The sequence below is a fragment of the Idiotropiscis lumnitzeri genome, chromosome 4 (genome assembly GCF_059441095.1).
Source record: "Idiotropiscis lumnitzeri isolate Australia: NSW breed Sydney's pygmy pipehorse chromosome 4, RoL_Ilum_1.0, whole genome shotgun sequence".
NCBI lineage: Eukaryota > Metazoa > Chordata > Actinopteri > Syngnathiformes > Syngnathidae > Idiotropiscis > Idiotropiscis lumnitzeri.
The window spans coordinates 28,076,145-28,092,161 of NC_142394.1; the positions used below are offsets into that span (position 1 = coordinate 28,076,145).

The window sequence follows — 16,017 nt, forward strand, 5'->3', positions numbered from 1 at the left end:
TGTGATGTCATGATGGCGCGTCAGTCTCACCTGCTTGGTCATGGAGTCGATGAGGCGTACGTACAGGTCTTGCTCTGTCCTGATGCCTGCAACACACAGCAACGGAACATGAGTGACAGTGTTCATATTTTTACGTGTTCAATCTGTTACATTGTTCTTGTTCCACTTTTCAAATGAAATACGAGAAATATTGATCAGTGAATCCCAAATAGTGTTCTGTGGGAAAGAGAATTTCACTTCATTGCTCCAGAAATGATCCCTCATTTAGGAGTTTAAAAATGCAGTGACAGGCAGAACAATTCAACGCTCTTCCACTTGATGGCGGAAGGCCCAGATGGTCGTAATTTCAGTCGAGAGGCTTTTTATTTGTTTTTTTGACATTGTAGATTTAGAAGTTAGTTAAAAGGTGAAATTCATCGCATTTTGAATGTGCAAAATTTCACATTTTACGTTAAAACGTGAAATATATCACGTAACATGATTCTGAACTTTTCTTTTCTTTTCCATGGCGCTTGAATGTTATGTTTGCTGATTGTTAAGCTAACGTGAACAGAGTCCGTCACTTGTCAATCATTTCACTCATGTCAGTCAAGAGGTGTCGCGTTTGACACGGGATGCGCTTATGTTGGCAGCCGGCTGCTCTAATTGGCCGAGTGGCCTACTCCGCGGCGGCCATGTTGCCAGTGTGTGCCAGCCTTCAATCGATGAGCGTGTGTGTGTGTGCGTGTGCGCGCGCACGTTGACGTGCTCACCGTTACTGTAGAGAAGTTGTAACCTGTAATGAATCCCGTTGTTGGTCTTCTCCCCATTGTACTCCTGTACACAAAAACACACTAAGCAACGTCAAAATAAACGCAGAACATTGCACGAGCATAACACAAAAACGTCCGCACAACAATACAAAAGCACAACATATACTCAACTGCACAAAATGACAAATTCGATGGAGCGCAACATGAGCAAAACGTCAACAACACAGCACAAAAAAACCATGTTGTGGGTTTGTTGTGTTGTGTTGCGTCGTTTTGCTCGCATGCACGCACGCACCTTGTCTTTCTCGACAAAGTCGAGGTAGGACGTCCTCTCGATCTCGACGGGCTGCCCTTGGCGGTCGTAGAGCGCCAGGACGAAATGGAAGAAGTTGGACTTCCTCAGGTTGGACGGCGGCTGCTTCTCGAAGTGCGCGCGAGCCAGACCCACGCCGCTAACACACACAAACACACACAAATCGTAAACCAAAGCAATGGTCATCCTGGCCCGCTGAAATTAATGCAAGTGGCATCAATACATTGCAGCCTCCTCCAAACACCAACAACAAACCTGATGTGGCCTCTAATCACAAATGTTGGACAGACGGCCTTCTCTGGCAATTTGGCATGCGCGAATTAGGAATTTAAAAATGTCACCCCCCCGGGATTTTTTTCCTTCCGTCTCTCCCTGTTTGTTATTTTAACATATCAGCCACCGGTAGGCTTTGTCATGGAGTAAGTCCTCCTCAGCTGTAGTTGGCGCTATACTGTATCGCCTCATCGTCATCTGCTTCAGAAAGGAAAGTCGTTGCGCACAATTTTATTTTGTCACGTTAAAGGAACAAGTATATACTAAAAAAAAAAAAAAAAAGTACTAGAGCAGGGGGGGTCAAACTGATTTTAGCTCAGGGGCCACATGGAGGAAAAAAAAAGTGGGCCGAACCAGTAAATGTATGATTGATAACGAAAAGCAATGGCCGTAAATATGCAGAATAGCGCTATTTGCATGCTGTCCTGGTCAACTGTAAATATAATGCAACGTATTAAATAAATCCATAAAAAATACATTTGAAATGTTTTTATAAAATACACGTTTTGTATAACAACCAAGCAATAAATAAATACAATGACGCCCAAATAGCCAGTGGTAAGAAAAAGTCACAATCAAAATATGCGGTTGAATCAAATAATTTTCTCACATTTTCAAATTTTTGATCATTTTCAAATTTCCTCACGGGCCAGATTAGACCCGTTTGCGGGCCTGATCTGGCCCTAGGGGCGTATGTTTGACACCCCAGTACTAGAGATATCGGCACTGCTATCGCCTGAAAAAAAGTGGCATTGAAACATCCCAAAATTTTGAAAGAATCTTTGGGGCTTGTAAAACGCCAATAGTGGGGGTCTATTGTGCAAACATAAATGAAATGCAAATAATAATAATAAATATAAATGTATAAATTATTATTTCATCCAGGGCGAGTGGGGGTGTGGGCGGGATTGAGGCAAGACAACCGCAACGTTAATTTCCATCATATTCATGTTTAACACAACAGCCAGCCAATCACAACAAAGCTGATTTTAATATTACATGTTCATTAGAAGGTATCGACATTTCTACACCATCAACAAAAACTTGGCGAGTTGTTCGGATTTGCGAGTTAGCCGCGTGCCACCGCGTACCGCCTGACAGCGCAGCACCCGTGATCCACTAAATTCCCACGCAACAAAGATGCCCACAAACCCCGGCAACCGCCACGCAAAGGAAAGCTGCTTTCCGTATCCAATTAGGGAGAACAGAGAACCAATCAGAGCAAAGCTTGCTGACATGCTGAATATGCATGAGAAATTGAGCCGTCTCACGCGGCAGGCGATTTTAACCAAAGTGAAGGCCTCGAAAAAAGTGCATTTCCAACACAATTGACCTGATAAAAGGACATCCAAGATTAGTGTGAAAATAAAAAAATAAAAAAGACTTAATACGGACAAAATTGGATTAAGTTGATAGATTGTTGAGCAACGCGTGACGTTGCTGCTTGTTGTCATGCCGCAGATTTGATTGCGAAGCAAAAGACGTGTCGCGGCGCCACGCTGCTCTTTATTCACGTTTGGGACGTCGCCCGAGTCCCCAGGCCATCGATTAAAGTGGACCTGACCTTTGCACACACACGCACGCTAGCATAAATGTTAGCACACACGCATACACACACACATGCACAGAAGTACTTGCCTCATTTGTGTTTGCCGCAATTGAAAAAAAAGAAAAAAAAAAAAGCCACTTTTTTTAACTGTAAAATTTAAACTAAAAATTTAAACTAAAAATTAACACAACTTGTGAAAACACACAAAAACGAATTTGGACATGCAAAAAAATTAAACAAGATTGGATATGAGCGCCCAAGAATTGAAATTAAACGAGTAACAAATTTGTTGAAACAGCAAAATTACCACTTAATGGCACAAAAATGAATTTTAACACATATTTGGATTTGAACGCACAACAAATGAATTGAAACACACACACAAAAAAAAAAAATTCTAACACAAAAAAAAAAAATTTATTCAAACACAACAAATGCAATGACACCAATTCAAGCTGGACTCAACCACTCAAGTGAAACCGAGGCAGCGTGCAGACAAACAGTGCTCTGGAATCTTGATGTCAAACGTCTCCTTACACGCGTACGTGTGTGTGTGTGTATGGTGTGTGTGTGTGTGCGTTAGTGTGTGCAGTCCAAAGAGTCATTAGTTGTTAATTGCAGCATGACCGCGGCCACTCTAGTGAGGGGCGTGTCCTAATTAGGAATGACACGCTCCATTAACACACACACGCGCACACACACACACACGCACACAAAGACACACGCGCACACTCCCTGACACCACTGCCACCAGAAAGCCACAGCGGACTACCACTACGGTCAAATGTATTGTGGTTTTACAGCACTGCTTGACGTTTTTGAGCAAACTTTGCAGCACTGAAATGATTTTTGGACGACTTGCAGGACGTTTTGATGTCTTTCATTTTTGGATTAACGCTATTTGTCACGACTTTTCTACTTTCCTTTTGCTTTGCACAGCATCATTTACACGGTGCGGCTATTGTGCTTGACGTTATAATCAATACATCATTGAGACGACTTCCAATATTTCCACGACTTTGCACCGCTTGACATTATTGACACTATTGCGCAATCCTCGGATTACTTTTCAAAACACTTTCATCCTTTCCATGACCTGCCGTGATGTATTCGTTGAGACTTACACTAACTACACTGCTTCACAATATTTAGTTGACAACACTTAAGAGTCCCGTTTTTTTTTTTTATACACTTCTTTACAATCTTTCAATTACGGGACATTATTTATATTATAATAACTATTATACAGGTCTGACACTATTTTGCTGCATTTACTTATGACTTCCACAATTTGATGTTATTTGCATTCCTTTACATAACTTTGACAATATGTCATTTTTTACATGAGCTCCAAATGATTCACTCAATATTCGCACAACTACTTGACATTGTAGACTGTACAATACTCTGCAGTACTTTTTGTCTCGTGAAGCAAGGCCTGCCGCTAAATTGCCCGATGATGAAAAGTGTGACACGTGCAGGGTACAAGCGGCTTTTTATTTTGTTCCTCCTCTCAAAACAACTCACCCAAGCGGGCGATGTGCGTGTTCACGCAACCCTTGCGGCTTGTCCCAGTCAGATAATGAGATGCACGCTGGCCGCGGAAACGTCTCTTTTCAACGTAAGGGCCTAGGTGTCGGGTGTTCAAGTTCAGCCGGGTGGGCGTTAACGCCCGCACGCCCATTTACAATCATTAACGTGCTAGTCATGTGACCCACTGGTCACGATAACGATTAAGTACGTGCGTTCCAGAAAAAGAGGTTTGGTTTTGAAGCCAACGTGACAATGGCGCACAAGTGGAGCCTTGTCAGCAAGTGTGTGTAAGCGTAAAAGTGGGAATGCTGTCGGAGGAAAAAAAGTCGACGACGTCCCGGTCCTCATGACTGAGGCGACATTGTCAATTTGGATTCTGGGGATTTTTTTTTTTTTTTTGCTAGAGCTTTTTGATCATTGAGTCGCTGGTTTCTCATGAAGTCGATTGTGATTTTTTTTTTTTTTTTTTTTTAAAGGTCGATGATTCTTTTGATAATTTGCACAACAATAAGAAATATTCCAAATGTATTTTGTGTTTATCAATGAAATATGCGGTTAAAATCTATCAAATATTTAGTGATAGCATTATAAAATACTAAAATGAATGTTTTCGTTAAAGTCACACGCGCTAGATTACATGCATGTTTTGTATTTGTGTGCGCGTGTGTGTGAAAGAGAGAGACATTTAATGGCATTTATCGTTTCTATTATGACGAGAGGTCTTATGAATTATTCATAATAAAGGACTTTTTATTTGAAAATTGTCAACTGGGACTGAGAGTGTTCTCTCGCCTTCTCTCTCTCACACACACACACGCAGACACGCACACACGTAGTATAATAATATAAAAATGCACATAAATCTATAATATATTTACTCGCATATTTTTCATACATATGTGCATGTAAACATTTACAAAATCAATACATGTCTATAAATATACATGCATTTTAGCAAGTGTATTTTACTGTACACACATTTGTACAAATTATTAAGAGTCGGCATTTGTTGAACGTGATTTTATCACTAAAATTCAAAATAAGACTTGCACATTTTTATTCCAATGTTTTCAAAAAGTATCTTCTAATGCACAAAAAATAGGAACGAAAATACATGTGATCTTTTTAATTCAAAGTAACTAAAACGATAAACTGGATTAATTTGACTTCGACTATGAACGATCAGAGTTTGTTTTCACATCATGATTTTATTTACTTTTTTTTTTCCTTATATTTTTTTATAGGCTTGTATTACTATATTTGCTTTAACGACACCACTTTGTTTCCTTTTAATTGTACAACGATGATGTAAAGGTTTGTATGAGAGGAATCCTTTAAAGGAGCTCAGGTGGATTTACAAAAATGATTTCATGCATATAATGATTTGAATTTCTTTTTTTGAAAGTATTGCCACTCAGTGACAATCAAACACACAATAGATTAAATATCATTTGAGACTTTTTATCACAAAGACTCACTTGTCATTTGTCGACAGTGACTATAAATTTAACTAGCAGTACTTTTGGACCATTTGACCGCCTTTTTGAGTCGCAGCGAGGTTTTCGTGTTTGAAGTCATGCAATCGCAACGTTGCTTGGTCGTGTCGCATGCTGCTAAAAACGACGGCGACGTTGGCAACGGGACAAAAAGTAAGAAAGCAGCAAATCATTTGAAATGTCGCGTGCATGCACGCATGCCTGACCTCTGCGCGGCCGTGTTGGCGTCGAGGATCCCGGCGCCGGCCATCCAGGACCGCACGGGGGTCATGCCGGTGGGAAGCGGCTCCTCCTTCATGGTGAGACCCCCCCGCGGGAGGCCGTCCTGGATGGAGAACATCGCCGCCGACCCGCACCAGGAGGACCCGGAGTAATCCGTCACGCACCTGGATGACGACGGTGAGGGACGGGGAGGGGCACACCGGAGGGACGTTCCCCAAACGAGGGGGTCCCGATCCACGCCAGAGTCCGGAAGGTGCGATCCCTCCGGAGCGATGATGGAGATCTTTGAGAGCTTCAACGCTCCACAGCGCCAACTTGGACGAGGAGGAGGGGGGCGGTGGGAGCCGAGCGGCGGGGCATCCCAGAGGACCCAAGAAGGAGGGGGGGGGGTGTTCGACGGGGCAAGCGTTGTGTGCCGGTGAGGGGGGCTGGGGGAAAGGGGCACCAGTCAGGAGAGCCTGGATAAAGGCGACCGGCAGCCAGAGGAAAAGTCCAAAGACAGAAACAAGCTTTGATAGAACAACGCTCGCCTTCAAAAGGAGGTCCACTAAGCCACAGAGAGGAGGAGGTGTGGGGAGGGGGCGTGTAAGGGAAGGGGGGGGCAAGGCGGATTGGCGCTAACACATCCACACCCCACCCACCGCACCCTCTGCCTCCCCCTTACACCGCATCCCTGGGGGTGAGCTCCTTCCTCCTCTTCTTCCTCATTTTCCGGGACGGACGCTCGGATCTCCCGCGGGACCCCGAGGGGGCGTGCGCTCCAGCCCATATATGGTCGCCTCATTTGAATACTAGCGCCATCCCTGCCTCCCATTGGACGTCGCAGGCTGCTCGCGGTCCGCATGGCCGTGCACACTGCAAAAAATAGCACACGAACAAGTTGACTCCTTCAACACCAGCATGGTGGAAAACGACAGGAAGTGGAATCGAGTTAACTTTGAGGACAAGTGGAATCTGTTTTGACCGGAAGTGGGTCAGCAGTGGAATGAGGGTGAACAGGAAGTAGAATTTATTGATCTGACGTACGGCGGGACGAGGGTTACGGGACAAATGTGTTCCGGTCATGCTGTTTGAATGTCGGCTCCTCTGACATCACAGCCTGGCTGTGGTTGCACACACACCAAGAAATGTCACGTGCAAGGCAGAGAGTCTCAAAAAGTATTAAAAAGGTCAAAAAATGCAACGTCAAATCATTTGACATTAAAGTTGCCGATGAACGTGACATCTTCATGCACCCCAACCTAACAACTTCAAGACCTTCATCGAAAAGAGACAGAAAGTGGACTTTATGGACAGGAAGTGAGCTTTGGATAATACCACGTTGACAGGAAATTGAATTTTATGCAGTCTAGTGGAGAGGAAGTGGACATTTGCCACCGTAGGTTCCTTGATTCAAGACCATCCCCGGGCACATGGTTGCAGTGTCCTTGAGTAAGACACCGATATCCCAAGCTGCTCCCCGGACACTTGAGCAGCAGCACCCTGCTTCAACGGGTGCCAGGAATACTGTCGCCTCACTGTGACGGGACAAGTGCAGAGGTCAAATTTCGTGTGACAGAAAGAGAAACTTTCACTTTCAAATCAAGCGAATTTCTAAACTTTTCTATAGGACGCATTCTCGTTGTTCGAATGATTTGAAAAAGCGCGAGAATGTGTTGAATGAAACAAAAGACGTGTGCGTCTTTCACGCACTTCATGAAATATTCATATTTTTCGAGCGTCGAGCGCAATGTGACAACAGTGACTAAGTTTTGATTCCAAATGTTGATTTCTTGGCGAGTGATGTCATCATACATGTACAGTGTTGCGCATTGGGTGACAATAAATGTCACACGGGACATCTGACTTCAAGAAACAACCCGTGCTCTTTGTTTGGTCTGATTTGTACTTTTTTGTCAAATACTCTGCTAAAGGTTACGAAGGTCCCATGTTGGTTGAGTTGCACTTTTCTGACTTTTCGCCATCAGTGTCCTCAACAACGAAGCAACAACACCCAAAGAAAAAATTGAAGTATGGTTTTCATTTGAGGTGAGCTAGATACGGATGAAAAAAGGAGAAGGGCGTCATCTTGTGGCTGTAGCGAGAACTACATCAAGGAGGCCACATGTTAGGAACAGGAATATGAGGGCATGAGAAATTAGCAGAAATTAATTCATAATTTCACATCATCATTATAATTATTTAGAGGTGCAACAATTAATTGACTGATTGACAGTGACATTAAAGAATAAAGTTTATTTCAAATATGCATACATTTCTACCAGTATACCATATTTAAAACTATTTAAAACAATATAAAATAACCCAATTGATATCGCTACACCAGACCAGTCCCGGAGGACTGACTTGTAATATCACACATGTAAAAATACTGCAATACTAAACGGCACACATCTTTGTCAAATGATAAATAAGCAGGAACCTAACTGTTGACAGACACATTCGTATCTGTGAACGCCACATAAGTTATACAACAACTTAAAATGTTGGGGAAAACATGAAACTATGGACTCTAATTGAACATAATTTATGGCTGGCAAAACAGCCGCTGACGTCGCGTAATGGCGGCCGACGGCGCATAATGGCGGCGCCCATCGCTGAATTTATTGCAGAACTCACCGAGAAAGTGCATAACATGTCATTAAGAGCACCATTCTTGAGTGAACAACTAAAAATGTCCCCTACTCACAGAAAAGACTACATTAGTATCCACAACTTCTTTTTAAGACACTCCATCGTAAACGTACGTAGCAAACTTCAAAGAGAGCTGTCAATCAAATCGTCGCCAAAGCTAAATAAGTCACAGAAACGGCAACACAATACAGCGACGCCACAGATAATAAAATATAGACTTAATTCTTATTTGGAGTACTCACTCACTTGACAGACGTACACAATGGCGCTGGAGTCATAACGACTGCACGAAACTACTCTACAACTGGATGTGATTGGCTTGCTAGATGTGATGTGATAATTAAAAAAACAAATAAAATAACATTATTTTACTGCTACTTTTGCAAGGATCATCCTTCCGTGTCGCGCGTGCCTCCCGAAGACGTCACGTGATTGTTCCCCTGCTTTGGGAATCAAAAGGTGGTTAAGTGTCGGAGGGAAAACATGGAAATATTTTATAAAGAAATATTTCACACGATATACAAACAATATTGCAACTCGAGTGAACCACGGCATTGTTCGGCAGGAGAAACGTAAACGATCAACCGCTGTTACCGCGGCGGCTTCTCGGGGCATAGGAGGAAGTGACGTAATAGCTACCGCGCTAATGTGACAGTAATGCAATTTTTTTTTTTTTTTTTTTTTTTTTATGAATCTACATATGCATCCGCATCGTCTTGTAAGTCTCTCTTTTCTAACAGCTTCTGATTACTGTGACACACTCAATTTTGTACTTTGTACATCATACACAATTTAGATTTCGACTGAGTCATACAATTTCAACGTTTTTAATTCAATGAATAATGGCTTAGTTGATTATTTAGCTCTGTTAATTCTTTGTATGTTCTAATTGGCGTTTGTTTATATTGAGTTATCCTGCTCAACACTGTCTGTCATGTGCGGAAGTAATAGTGAGTTATAAATTATCTAAAATAATTTGGTGTTCAAGACAGCCTTAGTTTTTCAAAGAATAGCTCCAGTAACATTCAACATTTTGGTTTTAACATGACACTGTAGGTAGCTTTCACCAAGCCAGACATTTTGTCTCTTTCTATTTCAGCATGTTGAGTGATTTAATCAACTTTGAATACTGAATGAATATTCAACTTTGCTTTGCTCAAATTCAGCGATAATTTATTGATTTATTGGGTGCGTGTGACAGTGTAAGTGTTTGAGTGAGAGTGAGCGCGTGTTTGCAAGTGCGTGTACGAATTTGTGTTAGAGTTAGACGTGTGGGTGCGCGTGTGTGTACGTGTGAGTTGGGTTCCTCATCCGCGTGACGTCAGACGTTGTCAACTTGTGCGGGAATGAAACTGACATTTGGGTTGCAGAACGCATGCGCTAATTCTAAGGAAATCTTTTTTTCTTTTTTGTTGAACAAATTCCTCGGTGGTTTTAAAGATGCGTCCTCGTATGACGTGACGCTTATTTATGAATACTTTATGGACTCAGATGGGGCGGAGCTATGAACTTTAAAAAAAATAAATCCCTTTCGAATGTACAAAACATATTGGTACAGTACGTTGTTAATATTGTAAGACAGAAAACTTAACGGACAACCTTCAATAAATTTCCACAAAAAATAATAATTAATAACAGATCAAATAAGATATATAGTAATAAATGCAAAAAAAGGGACCCGGGGGGGGGGCGCTACGGGTTTTCACGTCTAATCTAATTTCACTGCATTTTTGTTCCCATATATTTGGTTTCAAGGGTGAAAAGCAATGACATTGATCTTTGTGAAAGACAGAAATTGTGAAATATTTATTATTATGTATAAACAACATTTCCAGAGAATGGTGAGCGTATTAACTAATTCCTGAAATGGGCGGGGCTATGAACTTTTGTAGTGGTAGGAAATGACATTTGCTTGTAAATCCAGCTTGTAAAATCATTTTCAGGGGTCCCTAAAAGGGCGTAGTTGATGTTGGTTCTGAATGTCTCGGCCACTGAGTGCGACGGCTTTGGTCAAAAGACGTAGTACCACTTGTCCCCAGCAGAGGACGCACTCCCTTATGGTTAAAGTGCATAGACTTGGACAATTCATGTGCGCGCAGTCCAGGTCGAGCCACGCCTCGAATTGCGCTCTGCGGGAGTAGGGTGAGATGACGTAAAAATCAGACAGTAAAATGTAGTAAATTACTAGTACACGTCATTAATCAGGTCTGCACTCCCTGCTGCATGGTTACTTCTACTTAGAGTTGTGCGAAATACAAGGATCCCCACTTTTGATTGACATCAACTAGTGATATCGGCTGAACCACATGTTGACAAACAGCCTTTGTTTCCATGGAGATAGTTGTGGCGTGAAGGCGTGCGTTGCCATGGTAACATAGCCAGCTGAGCGAAAACAGCTCCTTGGTGACGTCGTAGCTGCCGAAATTCGCGAAGGGAGGCGCCTACTGCACGTCGTGGTAGCCACAACAAGCGGACTTAAGATCCTAATTTAGGTTAGCACAGTTTCGAGAGAGGGAACAAAATGCAATAAGTCCGATATCAACTGTAACTAACGTGTACTGAGTCCACTTTGCGAACTGCAGCTCTGTGCTTTTCTTCTGGAATTACTATACTGTGAATGGTGGCCTAAATGTTGCTTTACTGCACTCCACCCCCCCATCTTATCTATTTTTCTACAGTTGCTTCTCTTCTTTTGTTTTTGAACTCTTTATTAAGTTTCCTTTCTGACCTCCTTCCTTCTCCCCTTACCTCATTTTTTGCCTTGTCCCTTCCATCCTCCTCTTCTGAGTTGATTGACAGCCAAGAATGGAAGGTAGCGCACTACCGGGAGTGTCTGCGCGGCTCAGGAGGCAAAAAAGCAAGTAAGCTACAAATGCAGAATTGGCCTGGAAATCATTTATGTTCAACAACTCATTGATGTTTTTTTTTTTTTTAAATAGTCGACTAATAAGTATTGTAAAACTCTATCCCAAATGAGAGAATGGAACATTTTATATGTACTTTGTAGGAAGTCTGCCCAAACTACCGATAAATCATCGCAGAGTCTCTCCAAGGTAGATATTGCAAAGTAAGTTGGGTCGCCATGGTTACCATTTTGTTTCCACTCCGTCACTTTGTTAAGCATTCAATCGACTTGTCGACATGTGTCCCTTCCCGCAGGTACATCAACAGTCGGAAGCAGAACATCTGTGTGGGCCTCATTCAACATGGCTTCCACAGGTAGTTTACGCGAATATTCCATGTCTTCATGTGTTCATGCTCGCAGAACACTTTCTCTGACCAACCAGTTACAGGCTGAAAAAATTCCAACGTTATTTGGGGAGGTGAACTCAAAAGCTAAGTTGTTCAATAAACAGAATTGTTGTCTGACTTGATAGCCGTAGACAAGCAGACAAGGATTTCGGGCTGGTAAGGCTGCAATAGAGCGCCTCGCTATGAGCGTGCAGAGAAAGGCACACGAGCTAGGACATGTGATTTATTTTTCATTTTTGTAGGCCCGTGGCCACTTCAGAGCGCCTCGTCGTCAGATATTGGAATTGAGGTTGTAATTGTGCAGTCGCCGCTGTGTTCCAGGTCCTTCTCGGAGCTCTTCCTCCTGCTGCGCTTGGATCAGGAGCGCAGGGAGGCGGCCGAGATCAACTCGGCTCTTAGTCTTCAGACGCCGCTGGAGGAGCAGCACTCCAAAATGGAGAGCATCGGTCTGCATCTGAGCCGCGCTGAGCAGGCTCAACGAGACGGTACGGAAGCACTTGTGACGCCGGACTTTTAGAGGGACGGACTCGCCTAACGATTGTTTGCAACAGGTCGCTGGCCGGCGGCGTACGAGCAGCGCCTTCATTTGGGCGCCTACTTCACAGCGGAGTTGGAGGACCTTTGGCTCAGCTTGCACTTCTACCACACGTGCACCGACGCGCAGGAGGACGGCTGCAGGAGGCACGCCACCGAGGGTCGGGCCTGCCTCGCCGAGCTCTACTTGCAGCAAGGTGTGTGTACTTCCTTCGTGACTGCCTTCCTTGCCTCATACCTCCCCCTTTCTGCCTTCCTACTTTCCTTCCTTCGCTTGAACTTACTTTCGTTCCTTCCTCCCTTCCCTCCTTCATTTCTGAATTGCTTCAATCTTTTTTTTTCCTTAGCTTGAACCTTCTTTTGTGCCTTCCTTCCTGACCTCCTTCCTTGACTCTTACCTTCCCCTTTCGCCCTTCCCACTTTCGCTTGAACTTACTTTTGTTCCTTCCCTCCACCTCCTTCTTTCTGCTGCCCTTCATCCTTTGTTCCTTAGCTTAACCCTTCTTTTCCGCATTCTAACCTGACCACCTTCCTTTCTTCCATCTCGGGCCTCCTGACCTCCTTCCTTCCTTCCTTGTTTGTTCGTTCCTTCATTCGTCTGTCCGTTCCTTTCTTTCTTCCTTCCTTCCTTCCTTCTTTCCTTCCTTCCTTGTTCGTTTGTTCCTTCATTCGTCTGTCCGTTCCTTCCTTCCTTCCTTCCTGGCTTCCTTCTTTCCTTCCCTACTTCCTTTCCCGCCTTCCTTTCTGCCTTTAACCTTTCTTACCTTAAACCTTAATTTCTGTCTTCCATCCCGACCATCTTCTTTTTCTTTTTTCCTTCCCAACATCCATTGTTTCCCTCATACATTTTTTCTTCCTTTCCTTCTTACACCTTCCTTATTCTTTTTGCCATCCTTCCTTCCTTCATCCCAACTCAACTTCCTTCCTTCATTCACACCTGTTTTTTGATTCATGCCTCTTTACACCCTTTCTTCCCTTGCTTACCCATGCTTTCTTCCCTCCTGATTCCTTACTTCCTTCCCGCCTTCATTCCTTCCTTTCCGTCATCCTCCACTCAGACCTGTTTTTTTATTCATGCAATCCTTCCCTTAAATTTGCTGTTGTGATTTCCTTCCCTCCTTCCTTCTTTCAACTTCCCCCATCACATCAGATTTTTTTTAATAAATGTATCCTTATAACATTTCCTGCTTTGCTTTTCTATTTTCCTTCCTGACCTCCTTCATTCCCTCCGACCTTCCTTCGTTCGTTTCAACAACCTTTTATCATTCCCTCTCTCTATACCTGACCAATACTGCTTTCAAATTCACCTTCTTCATTCTTGACTGATATTATTTGCCATTATTCACGTAATCCCTTAAAAAAAAAGTGGATTGACATGCACGAGCAGGCCAGCTGGACAAGGCGAGGCAGCAGGCCGAAATGTGCGTGCGGATGGCCGACGAAGGCGGTTGGCTGGACTCATCCGGTCGTTCCTTGCCGCGCCGAGCCCGCGAGAGCCTGTGGTCCATCTACAGCCGGCAGGCGGACGCTCGCATCAAAGCCGGCGATGCCGACGAGGCTCTCGAGCTCCTCCACATCGGCTACACCACCGCCACCGAGTGTGAGTCCACCCCCGCCGCACGCGCTTGCCATCGTCCCGCTCGTAAAACGAGACGTGTCCTGTTGCAGCTGAAAACAAATACATCGAAGGCGAAGCCGCCTATCAGCTCGGACTTGCCTACTACAGTGTCAGCGACTACGACACATCTGAGCAGGTGTGCGTGCGAATGCCCGAAAGTGTCGGTCTGAAATGAGTGCGAGAGTGAGTTGTCTCTTTTTTTTTGTAGTTCCTCAACACCTCCATGCACATCTGCAGCACCACGGAGGATTTCGACGGCCTGGGAAAAGCCTACAAGGCCGTGGCCAAGTTATGTGAAAGGTACGCTTCTGAAAATCACATCGGCTAGCCTTTCACAATGACAACGATGTGTTTGTGTTTCAGCAAGGGAAACATCAACAACACCATCCAACTTTTGGAAACGTTAGTTGACATCTCGCGCAGCAAGAGCCTCCATCACCACCTCGTCGATGCATGCCTATGTCTGGGCAACGTTTACACCAACAGGGTACCTCACACACAAACACACACATTTATACACAAGTTGATGTTGCATGTTGTCTCCCTCCCTTCCCCGCAGAGGCAGTATGATCGAGCTCGCGAGAGCTTGCTTCAAGGTTACAACGTGGCCTGTGACATCGGAGACGTGACTTTGGTGCAGAAGGCTCAGGTATGTTATCAGTGCAATATACCGACGGTTATGTACCTCATGCAACTATGGTTCTATGAATCCCGAATGACTGCCAGGCGCACTGCTGAAAGCACCGATTATATTTTTGTGCAAGTGCCGTACAAAAATGAATATCAAATGCCACGGATTTTTATAGATGCCTTGAGTCACTTGGGGTCACTAATCTGGTATCTATTGTATATATGTTTATGTGGCAACACGAGCTAGCTGAATTCTGATTGGACAAAAACTCCAACCTAAAATTCGGATATAATATGACATCAATGTGAAGAATATGATCATGATTTATTGATTATGTTGGGCCAGTGTTTATGCTTTAATTTGTGTTCTAATTTCATGCAAATTTATATTAAACCATATGGAAAGTGCTGTGTTACAGCTCTAGTTGTTATGAAATACGCTATAGAAATAAAGTTGTATTGTATTGTATTGTAATGATGTTTTCATCGAGCACTTGCACAAACATATAATCATTGCTTTTAGCACTGCCCCTGGTGGCCTGGAGGGACATCACAGAACAATTCATTTCAGAATGTACTTTTTTATTTTTACTTCAGGAGTTGAACGAGTACATGTACTTTTACTTGAGTCTTTCCTTCACAAAAGTATCTGCAATTCTACAAGCGTGTGCATACTTCTGCCTCCTTTTTTGTGTCCGTCAGGTGTCGCTGGCCAGTGCTCACACTCGCTGCATTGTTGGAAAGTACAGTGCGGACGTGGAGTCCACCTCACCGGTCGGCCTGTCACGACTTCTGGCCTGGAAAGTGTCAAGAGGACTCCATGAGACCAGCGACAATGCTGGCGTGTGCGACTATTAGCTCTTGTCTACACGTAGCCAGGCTTTTTATTTTGGAACCAAATATTTCCCCCTTTCCATGCTGGAAAGAAAATTGCATCCACACCAAACCGCAAACGTGTGTTTTTTTAGCCCATTTACGAGTACGTCAGTTTCCTGGAAGCCAGAATGTCATCCCCGTGGGCAGACCAAACACACATCTGAGCCTCCAGACTTTTAAGAATTTAAAAATGAAAAAAAGAAAATTCTAAAAAATAATTGGGTGAGAAAATAACATTAATAAATAATAATAAAAATATAATAATGAATGGATAAATGAATAAATAACGGACAATTTTGTTTATTTGTGCAACATTTTTCTGCTGTTTTCTTGCT

General features: G+C 43.4%; 2 protein-coding genes across 3 annotated transcripts in view; one reads left to right on the plus strand and one right to left on the minus strand.

Annotated features, from left to right (window-relative positions):
- The window catches only part of LOC148338992 (transcription factor COE1-like), a 46,346-nt gene extending 39,943 nt beyond the window's left edge, over positions 1 to 6,403 (minus strand). The window contains exons 1-4 of the mRNA XM_088293513.1: positions 6,123 to 6,403; positions 1,048 to 1,204; positions 753 to 816; positions 31 to 86 (exon numbers count right to left, since the gene is read on the minus strand). Coding sequence (XP_088149639.1) covers positions 31 to 86; positions 753 to 816; positions 1,048 to 1,204; positions 6,123 to 6,256 — 411 coding nt within the window. The 5' untranslated portion in view covers positions 6,257 to 6,403. The remainder of the gene's footprint in view (positions 1 to 30; positions 87 to 752; positions 817 to 1,047; positions 1,205 to 6,122) is intronic.
- A 3,052-nt stretch (positions 6,404 to 9,455) lies between these two features.
- Positions 9,456 to 15,823, plus strand: ttc29 (tetratricopeptide repeat domain 29). Of its 2 annotated transcripts, XM_088294305.1 has the most exons (12): positions 9,456 to 9,490; positions 11,451 to 11,633; positions 11,780 to 11,839; positions 11,932 to 11,991; positions 12,346 to 12,509; positions 12,576 to 12,755; positions 13,946 to 14,158; positions 14,227 to 14,312; positions 14,385 to 14,476; positions 14,540 to 14,663; positions 14,736 to 14,825; positions 15,509 to 15,823. In XM_088294305.1, exons 2-12 carry the CDS (start codon positions 11,578 to 11,580, stop codon positions 15,662 to 15,664), a joined length of 1,281 nt encoding a protein of 426 aa, XP_088150431.1. In that variant the 5' UTR covers positions 9,456 to 9,490; positions 11,451 to 11,577; the 3' UTR covers positions 15,665 to 15,823. The 2 variants fall into 2 exon arrangements, with proteins under 2 accessions (XP_088150431.1, XP_088150430.1); XM_088294304.1 differs by lacking the exon at positions 9,456 to 9,490 and having other exon boundaries at positions 11,238 to 11,633.
- The last annotated feature ends 194 nt before the right edge of the window (positions 15,824 to 16,017 follow it).